The sequence below is a fragment of the Cebus imitator genome, unplaced genomic scaffold (genome assembly GCF_001604975.1).
Source record: "Cebus imitator isolate Cc_AM_T3 unplaced genomic scaffold, Cebus_imitator-1.0 Scaffold30, whole genome shotgun sequence".
Taxonomy (NCBI): domain Eukaryota; kingdom Metazoa; phylum Chordata; class Mammalia; order Primates; family Cebidae; genus Cebus; species Cebus imitator.
Genome location: NW_016107345.1, coordinates 10,518,296 through 10,528,452, shown reverse-complemented (window position 1 = coordinate 10,528,452; position 10,157 = coordinate 10,518,296). Strand labels below are relative to the sequence as shown.

The 10,157-nt window shown below is 52.4% G+C and overlaps 2 protein-coding genes across 4 annotated transcripts in view; both read left to right on the top strand.

The window, feature by feature from the left end:
- Positions 1-191: 191 nt before the first annotated feature.
- Positions 192-10,157, top strand: part of PIM2 (Pim-2 proto-oncogene, serine/threonine kinase) — a 21,643-nt gene continuing 11,677 nt past the window's right edge. Inside the window, exons 1-4 of the mRNA XM_017523907.2 lie at positions 192-2,310; positions 2,441-2,550; positions 3,261-3,311; positions 5,556-8,694. Of these exons, the coding sequence (XP_017379396.1) occupies positions 2,250-2,310; positions 2,441-2,550; positions 3,261-3,311; positions 5,556-6,269 (936 nt within the window). The 5' untranslated portion in view covers positions 192-2,249 and the 3' untranslated portion in view covers positions 6,270-8,694. The remainder of the gene's footprint in view (positions 2,311-2,440; positions 2,551-3,260; positions 3,312-5,555; positions 8,695-10,157) is intronic.
- Positions 8,703-10,157, top strand: part of SLC35A2 (solute carrier family 35 member A2) — a 13,567-nt gene continuing 12,112 nt past the window's right edge. The window contains exon 1 of one of the 3 annotated variants that reach the window (XM_017523895.2): positions 8,703-9,006. In XM_017523895.2, coding sequence (XP_017379384.1) covers positions 8,916-9,006 — 91 coding nt within the window. In that variant the 5' untranslated portion in view covers positions 8,703-8,915. The remainder of the gene's footprint in view (positions 9,007-10,157) is intronic. The other 2 variants (XM_017523892.2, XM_017523889.2) reach the window with 2 other exon arrangements.

Sequence of the window (10,157 nt, the reverse complement as noted above, 5' to 3'; positions counted from 1 at the left end):
CTCTGTTGCCCAAGCTGGAGTGCAGTGGTGTGGATCTCAGCTCACTGCAACTTCCTCCTCCCAGGTTCAAGCTATTTTTTTTGTATTTTTAGTAGAGATGGGGTTTCACCATGTTGGCCAGGCTAGTCTCGAACTCCTGATCTCAGGTGTTTCACCCACCTCAGCCTCCCAAAGTGCTGGGATTACAGGCATGAGCCACCATGCCCGGCAGGACATTCTCGCTTCTATCTAAAAATTTCCCCAGTAACTACTACAGATAAACTTCATGGCACAGGTTTGATGCCTGACTTATTTGTGTATCTCTAATATCAACATCCCCACAAAGTATTGGTAGGCTTACAGTAAACCCCTAATAATGTTGGGTGAACAAAGGAGAGTACATGCATGCTCTTTCAGTGTTGTCTGTGTGTGTGACTGTGGCGAGTCCAAGTCTTCATGTGCAGTTCACCGAGTGTCTCCAGTTGTGTGTGGTGAGGGCTTGTTTCCAGGTGTATCAGATGGTGACTGAGTGTGGGACTCTGAGAGTTTGTGTCTAAATCCAAGATGCGTGCATGCCTGCGTGGGTCTGTCTGTGACAGTGCATCTGTTGTTTCTGTCTGATGGGGTAGATGTCCGTTTGTGTTCCTGCCACAGATTCTGGATAGCTATTTCTGGACAGTCTGTTCCATTGATAAGCTGCACATGTGATGGTGTATGTGTGTCTATGTCTGAACAGGTCTATCCATGCCTGTTTTTGTGACACTGCCACAAAATGTGGCTCTGTCACATTAGTACATGTCTGCCTTCAGAGCAGTGCACGTGTGTCTTGGGAGCATCTGTGTATCTTCCTGTAACAGACTCTGTGTCTCATTTCTGGGACAGTACAAGTCTTGCTGTGACAGTGCATGTCTGATGGTGCCAGTGTGTTTGTGACAAGTTCTGTCAGTGTGTTTGAGGGGACATTTCTGTGTCATCACATGGCCAATGTAGGTCTGCATGAGTGCCTTTCTGTAACTGTGTCTCTGGGTGTCATTCTGGGACGTAACTATTTTTCTAACAATGTGCCTGCGCCTGAAAGTGTTTTGTCAGTCTCTGTATCATAGTGCATGGCTGCATGTGTATCTAGGTCGTTTCCGTGAATGTGACAGTATGTGTTTGTGTATATCATGGCGTTCATGTGTCTTGGTAGTGCATTTTTCTTCCTGAGGTGTGGCGCCTTCTCTGGCTGTTTTTCACAAATTTGTGTACTAGAGTTGCCACTTCTCTAGCAGCCTCTATCATGTCTCTCAGTCCTTGCCTCTCTCAACTCCAAGTGCAGCCCAATGCCACCACCACCCTGGGCTCACCCCCATCCCCCAAGAACCACCCCCTGCTGTTCTAGATTCTAGACCTGCTGACTGGGCTCAGGGCTCTGGGTTAGAAACTCCAATAAACAATCCACAGACAGCAGCCTTAAGCCATGGGAAATGTTGCCTTTGACCAATGCGCACCCGCGGCGGTGATGGCGAGGGTTCCCCCTCCCTGGCTACCAGATTTTTCTAGGGCCCTGGTTTCAGCTTTCCAGTGAAGACCACCAGTCTCCTGGAGGACTTTGGTGAAGGATGACAAGCTCCTTTCGGGCCGGGGTCCTGCATAGCCACAGGCTCGAATTCTTAGAAGCCCGGCTGGCGGTATCTCTGTGCTAATTTCGAGGCAGCGGCGGCAAACCAACTTCCCAAGAAAGGATACTGCGCAGTTATTTTTTAAGTGTAAATACACACACACATCACCACAACTACCAACAACAACCCCGCGCAACAACCAAAACAAGCGCGGTTGCTGCGAGAGGATTCCCAGAACCGGTTTCCTCTTGGTGTGAGCCCCACCTCGAGCCCCCTCATTTACATGCAGGCCCCGCCTCCTCGGAAGAATCGAGCGTGTATTTGCATAAAGGAGCATTTGAAACGGAGAGGGTGGTATGCAAATAAGAACTGGCTCCGATTGGCTGTGGTACAGCAGGTGCCGCGTCCGGATTGATCAAAGCCAGGTGGGCGGGGCTGTCGCCCAGGGTGACTCTCCCGGGAGGCGCGTGCCCCGGCTCAGTAGCTTTGGGGCTGGCGCGTGCGGCGAATCTTAACGCTGCGCCGTCTGCGGGCGCTTCCGGGCCACCAGTTTCTCTGTCTTCCACCCTGGCGCCCCCCAGCCCTGGCTCCCCAGCTGCGCTGCCCCGGGCGTCCACGCCCTGCGGGCTTAGCGGGTTCAGCGGGCTCAATCTGCGCGGTGCATCCTCCATGTTGACCAAGCCTCTGCAGGGGCCCCCCGCGCCCCCCGTGACCCCCACGCCGCCGCCAGGTGAGCGCATCCACCCCTACTGCAACCAGACGGGGGTGGGCTGGAATGATGGGTTGCAGGGCGGTGGGGAGGGAGTCGTGGCTGGGCTCAACACGCCGCCACCCTGACTTCCTTGCCTCCGCCTGCGTAGGAGGCAAGGATCGGGAAGCGTTCGAGGCCGAGTACCGACTTGGCCCCCTCCTGGGTAAGGGGGGCTTTGGCACCGTCTTCGCAGGACACCGCGTCACAGATCGACTCCAGGTATCCGTCACGAGGGTATTGGGAGGGTCAGGTGCGTGTGTCGGGGTCGGGGGTCCTGGGCATGGAATGCTGGTTGACGGAGTAAGCCTGCAGAGTGTGTAGAGGACCGAGAGAGAGAGAGAAAGAGAGATTGTGTGTGTGTGTGTGTGTCCGAGGAGTGAGCCTGCAGTGTAGAGGACTGGGTGTGTGTGTGTGTGTGTGTGTGTGTGTGTGTGTGTCGGTCTAGGGGGTTGTGTGTGGAGGGTAGGGGGCTTCAAGGCAAGGATTTCTGGAAGTCCTCGACCCCCAGGGTCCAGGCTGTGTATATGTGGGAAAGCGGGGACCTAGATGTGAGATTTATGGGATTTTTGGAGGTAGGTGTCCAGTGTGAAGTCATGCGGACCAGGACTCTGGTACAGAGTTGGGGTATCGTAGGAAGACTGTGGGCCTGGGGTATCAGGAAATCTGGAACTCAGGACTTTGAGTGATGAGTACCGATGCCTGAGAACGGAAAGCCCAGGGCTGAGGAGGGTGGGAGAGATGAACTTGGTTCCGGGGACTTGGAGGGCAGGGGAGACGCCCTGGTATGGGTTGTGTGGGGTGTTGTGGTTGGGGACCAGAAAGATTAGAGTGCTGCTGGATGGAGGAGCACTGGAGGTGGGCAGAAGGTCTAGACTGGGAGGGGTCTGGGGATCACCTGCTGGCCTCCTTATCACGGCCCTCTTCTCCAGGTGGCCATCAAAGTGATTCCCCGGAATCGTGTGCTGGCCTGGTCCCCCTTGGTGAGTACTTTTGGAGCCCTTCCTGACCTATCCATCACTGATGATGAATTGACCCCCTTGCTTTTCCAGGGCATGTATGACTCCTTGGGCCCTGTAACAGTAAGAACACTCCTACCAGCCCATGTTTACTCCCTTGGGGTGACATACAGTTCTGATTCACCCCAATTCCCCTAGAGCCCTGGAGTCTCCCCTTCAACAATCCTTTTCCATCCTCCCTCCAAACACTGCTGGAGGACTGCCCGCAGAGCATGCTGGTGGGGAACGAGGGGCAGAGGTCACTGGTTGCCATGGTGATAGTGGCTGCTTCTCTCTGGCCATTGTAGCGCTAACGGACATCAGGGCGGGTCTGGGCGAGTTGTAGAGTTGGGGGCGCCCCCTGGCGGAGTCTAGGGGAAACTGCGCCTGCGCAGTCCGTGGGACCCAGGAGACGATGCGCCTGCGCAATATCAGAATTTTTGCATCTCTGTGAGAAAGTCTGCTGCCGTGCAAGTCAGCAGCCTGGCCAGGAGAGGGCTCTACCTCAGCCCAGAAGGTTGCTGCTCGAAGTGTGCCTGCTCAGGGCTTGGGGAGCGGATTTTGTGGCCAGTAGCATTTATACCTTCTTTTTTTTTTCTTTTTGAGACAGAGTCTCCCTCTGTCTTACAGGCTGGAGTGCGGTGGCGCGATCTCGGCTCACTGCAACCTCTGTCTCCCGGGTTCAAGCGATTCTCCTCCCTCAGCCTCCCGAGTAGCTGGGACTATAGGAGCGCACAACCACGCCCGGCTAATGTTTGTATTTTTAATAGAGACAGGGTTTCACTATGCTGGCCAGGCTGGTCTCGAACTGCTGACCCCAGGTGATCTGCCTGCCTCGGCCTCCCAAAGCGGTGGGATTACAGGTGTGAGCCACCACACCCCGCTGCTTTTATGCTTTTTATTGACTGGTTCTAGGTGCTTGGTGATGCTGACAAAACAACACTAAGTCCTTTTGTGCTAAGTCCTTTGCAATTAATCACTCAGCTGTTTAACAAGGGTATATTGACCACCTACTATATGATAGACATAATTCTAGACACTCAGCAAATTATTACATAATAGTTATTGAGCTCATTTTGTGCTAGGTCCTTTTTTACTAATTGTTTTTACCTGTTTAACAAAATATCCAGCCCTATTTTGTTAGCAGGCACTGTTGTAGTGCTTCAGATACACCTGTCTGTGAAGAAAACAAACCATTACACAATAACAGTGTTATATTGAGTGCTAACTGCTTGTCAGACTCTGTGCTATCAAGTTCTTTCATCTGTTTAACAAACATTTATTGAGCACCTACTCTGTAATGTACTATTTTAATCTGGGATATGTCAGGGAATGAAACATAAAACACTACATAATGGTGCTGCTTCTGCTGAAGGCCTTTTGTTAATAACCAGTTTGTTGTTGTTTTGGTTCGTTTTGAGACAGTCTTTCTCTGTTACCCAGACTGGAGTATAGTGGTGCGATCTTGGCTTACTGCAACCTTTGCTTTCTGGGCTCAAGAGATCCTCCTACCTCAGTCTCCCAAGTAGCTGGGACAGATGCATGCCACCAAGCCTGGCAAATTTTTGTGTTTGTGTAGAGATGGGGTCTTGCCCTTTTGCCCAGGCTGATCTTGAACTCATGGGCTCAAGCGATCCACCTGTGTCAGCCTCCCAAAGTGCTGGGATTATAGGCATGAACCACTGTGCCTGGCTGAACTACTTTTTTTTTTTTTTTTTGAGACGGAGTCTTGCTCTGTCACCAGGCTGGAGTGCAGTGGTGCAATCTCGGCTCACTGCAACCTCTGCCTCAGCCTCCTGAGTAGCTGGGACTACAGGCACGTGCCACCACGCCTGGCTAACTTTTCTATTTTTAGCAGAGACGGGGTTTCACCATGTTGGCCAGGATGGTCTCGATCTCTTGACCTCGTGATCCGCCTGCCTTGGCCTCCCAAAGTGCTGGGATTACAGGCGTGAGCCACCGTGCCCGGCTACTTTTATTTATTCAAATGTATTGATCTACTACATGCAAGATGTGTGCAGGCCCTTTGCTGGATTCACCCTCCCAATCCCTGTGTGAGTTTGTGTCTTTAGGCAGACTGAAGCCCATGAAGGGAAATGAATTGCTCAAGGACACTGTCAGGAGAACAAGATGCCATGATTTGACCTTAGGAAAAAGTCAGCCTCAGAGCTGTTGGCCTGACATCTGTCTTTTTTCTCTCCCCGCTTCCCACCCCACCTGTGCCCCCAGTCAGACTCAGTCACATGCCCACTCGAAGTGGCACTGCTATGGAAAGTGGGTGCAGGTGGTGGGCACCCTGGCGTGATCCGCCTGCTTGACTGGTTTGAGACACAAGAGGGCTTCATGCTGGTCCTCGAGCGGCCTCTGCCCGCCCAGGATCTCTTTGACTATATCACAGAGAAGGGCCCGCTGGGTGAAGGCTCAAGCCGCTGCTTCTTTGGCCAAGTAGTGGCAGCCATCCAGCACTGCCATGCCCGTGGAGTTGTCCATCGTGACATCAAGGATGAGAACATCCTGATAGACCTACGCCGTGGCTGTGCCAAACTCATTGATTTTGGTTCTGGTGCCCTGCTTCATGATGAACCCTACACTGACTTTGATGGGACAAGGRTGTACAGCCCCCCAGAGTGGATCTCTCGACACCAGTACCATGCACTCCCAGCCACTGTCTGGTCACTTGGTATCCTCCTCTATGACATGGTGTGTGGGGACATTCCCTTCGAGAGGGACCAGGAAATTCTGGAAGCTGAGCTTCACTTCCCTGCCCATGTGTCCCCAGACTGCTGTGCCCTAATCCGCCGGTGCCTGGCCCCCAAACCTTCTTCCCGACCCTCACTGGAGGAGATCCTGCTGGACCCCTGGATGCAAACACCAGCCGAGGATACACCCCTCAACCCCCCAAAAGGAGGGCCCACCCCTTTGGCCTGGTCCTTGCTACCCTAAGCCTGGCCTGGCCCCCAATGGTGGGAAGAGCCATCCCATGGCCATGTCACAGGGATAGATGGACATTTGTTGACTTGGTTTTACAGGTCATTACCGGTCATTAAAGTCCAGTATTACTGAGGTAAGGGATTGAGGATCAGGGGTTAGAAGACATAAGCCAAGTCTGCCCAGTTCCCTTCCCAATCCTACAAAGAAGCTTTCTTCCCAGAACCTGTGGTCCCTGATTCTGGAGGGGGAACTTCTTGTTTCTAATTTTGCTAACGACGTTTATTTCGGGTGAAGTTGTTTCCATTCTGAGCCCCGGGACTCATTCTGATGACGTGTCACCCCTACATTGGCACCTCCTCCTACCATCACACAGACTTCCTTCATATGGTCTTACTTGGGCAAGGGTGCTTTCCTTCCAATACCCTAGTAACTTTTATTTTAGCAAAGGGACCCCTTTCCCCTGGCCTAGGGTCCCATTTTGGGTCAAGCTGCTTACCTGCCTCAGCCCAGGATTCCTTATTCTGGGGGAGGTAATCCCTTGTTACTCCAAGGCTTTTTTTTTTTTTTTTTTTTTGGTGAGGGGATCCTACTCTGTTATCCAATGTGCTCTTATTCTGGTGAGAAGAACCTTACTTCCGAATTTGGGAAGGAATGGGAGATGGACACCACCGGACCCCACCAGACACTAGGATGGGATGGATGGTTTTTTGGGGGATGGGCTAGGGGAAATAAGGCTTGCTGTTTGTTCTCCTGGGGCGCCCCCTCCAACTTTAGCAGATTTCTTGCAACATTCTCCTGAGCCGGGATTGTCCAATTGCTAAAATGTAAATAATCACGTATTGTGGGGAGGGGAGTTCCAAGTGTGCCCTCCTCTCTTCTCCCCCTGCCTGGATTATTTAAAAAGCCATGTGTGGAAACCCACTATTTAATAAAAGTAATAGAATCAGAAGCGGCTGGCCATTTGTAGGGGTGAGGCTTTTATGGAGCATCTACTGTGCGCTGAGACAGACTGTCTGCTTTGTCCTCATGAAGCCAGTCTTGACTTGCCATTCTAAGGAGCTTTAAGGGTTCTGGAAGCTGCACCACACAAAAAAACTTAATTTCCTCTGTCCATGATCTTATGCTGTGTCCAGTACATGCAGAAGGGCTCTCTGTTGGAGATACTGTGCATATTGAAGGTGTTTAGGGCACATCCCCAATCAAGATGGCCATCTCAGTAGCAGAAAAAACTACCTCCCCAGCTGGGTATGGTGGATCACGAGGTCAGAATATCAGGACTCCTGGCCTACATGGTGAAATCCTGTCTCTACTAAAAATACAAAAATTAGCCGAGCGTGGTGGTACACCCCTGTAGTCCCAGCTACTCAGGAGGCAGAGGCTGCAGTGAGCCAGTATCGCACCACAGCACTCCAGCCTGGGTGACTACCTTCCCTGACACCCCTGGGGAGGGAAGAAGCCCTTTCCCTGTTGGAGAAGAAAAGCCCTATCAGGGTACTGGTGAAGGCAGGGCTGAAGTTGGGTGTTGACTGTAATCTTGTAGCTCTTGTCTACTGATGTGCAGAGGGCAGTCACCGGTTTTACTCTTATCTTTACCCTCTCCCCCATCTTTACCCTTACATACTCATCCTTCCCATTTCTCCTTAACACTTGACTACCTGTCCTGCCCTATTCCATCTTGATTTCACTTGTTCTAACCTCAGCTGTCCCCTCTTGCTCTGCTTTCATTTTTTAAAATTTGAGATGGAATTCAAGCGATTCTCCTGCCTCAGCCTCCCAAGTAGCTGGGTACAGGTGCGCACCACTACGCCTGGTTAATTATTTTTAGAGAAGTGGTTTCGCCCTAGGCTGGAACTCCTGAGCTCAGGTGATCTGCCAGACGGCCTCCCAAAGTGCTGGGATTATAGACATAAGCCATCGCCCCCGGCCCGGTCTCCTGCCCTGCTTCCAAATGCTAGCTAACCTGTGAGCCTTTCACCTGTCTACTTTGCCATTCTCAGTGGTGACTCACTTGGCTTCCCTTATCTGCGTCAACTTTCCTTTGCATTTTCACTTGTTTAACCTCACCTGCTCTGCTTTTATCTGCTAGTTCACATGCTTGACTCTCACCTGATGCTTCATCCAGTATGCCCTCACCCGCCCCGGCCAGGTCAAAGTGTCTTCGTCTCTAGATTCCCGTGTGCTCTCCAGGGCGGGACCTCGCTGGGGAACGGGAAAGCGGAACTTCAGTCCAACCAGGAAGCACCTGGGAGTTTCTGATGCGGAAAGGGCGGTGCCTTCTAGAGAATCTGCCAATAAAAGGCCGACATGAAAGGGGTGACTGAGACTAGGAGACGGGATTGCGGGGTGATCTGGAAAGTGCCACCAGTGAAGCGGACGTGAACGCCAAGACAAGGCGGGTCTAGTGACTGGAATGGGCCGGTGAAGCTAAGTAGGGACGGTGGGTAGGCCGAGCCGGCCGTGTACCCTGCGTCCCGATCCGACAGAATTTGGAAATCCTGGGGCTACTCTTACATTGAGCTTTTAGGAGCGGACGAGGAAAGCCACCACCCTGACTACCCCGGCTCTTACCCCACCTTCACTCAGGTGGCCCGGAAGCGGAAGTGACGAACACGGAAGTAGCCTACTGTTGCCGAGGGGACGGGCCGGGCAGATGCCAACATGGCAGCGGTTGGGGCTGGTGGTTCCACCGCAGCGGCCGGGCCAGGGGCGGTTTCCGCGGGTGCATTGGAGCCGGGGACCGCGAGGACCGGTGAGACAGCCTGCGGCCGAGCAGTCGCGTGGAGGCGGAGGTCGCGATTGTTAGGAGTCGGGAATGTTCCTTACTAAAGTGAGAGGGAGCATCCCGTGTGGTCCGACGTGTGTGTGTGTGTGTGTGTGTGTGTGTGTGTGCGCGCGCGCGCGTGCACCTTGTGAGTGCGTTGGGGGCGGGGAAGAGAACATTGTGAGGTTGATTGTGGGATTCCTCCGCATATGGAGAGTAGAGATCATTGTCAGTGTGGAGGGTATTTCTTTTTGGGGAGGCTAAGGCCACCGAAACCATCCTGAATGTGTGGGGTCCTTCCGTGTGGAAGAGACCATTCTGCGGGTGTGGGAGTTCTTCGTTGAAGGGAGAGACTATTCTGAGGGTGGTGGTTCCTTCCTTATAAAGGGACAGAGACTATTCTGAGGGCGGGGCGAGTCCTTCCTTATATGACTAGAGAGGGTCCATTTTGAGGATGGGGATGTCCTTCATTATGGGCAGAGAAGATCGTTCTGGGGGCTCCCTTCCTAATGGAGGTAGAGATCATTGTACGTTCGGGTGGGAAGGCTCATCGTTATATGGTGGAGAAAGAACATTCTGAGGGTGCCGGGTCCTTCCTTACAGCAGAGAGAGCTAACTGTGAGTGTGGGTAGAGCAAGGAAAAGTTCATTAGCTAGAGGGTCGGTGTGCGGTGGTGGGAGGACGGTCCCTTTGGAGTGCAGGGAAATATTTCCTCATCTGTTTGAGGGAGCCAGACCATTCTTAGTGGGATAACCATTTCTGATACAGGATTCAGTCCCTGGGAGCATGGGGGAATCAATTCTTATATTCAGTGGATTATTCCGGGTCGGGAGGAACCAGTTGTCACAGGAGGGAGGGGTTGGAGAGACCATTCTGAGTATGAGGAGGATCATTCCATATGTGATATAGGCCATTCTGAGTGTGACGGAATCGAATATTTTTTTTTCCCCCATTTATTTATTTTATTGCATTTTAGGTTTTGGGGTACATGTGAAGAACATGCAAGATTGTTGCATAGGTACACATGTGGCAGTGTGATTTGCTGCCTTCCTCCCCATCACCTACCTCTGGCATCTCTCCCCTTGCTATCTCTCCCCAGCTCCCCACCCCCCACCGTCCCTCCCCTATTTCCCCACAAC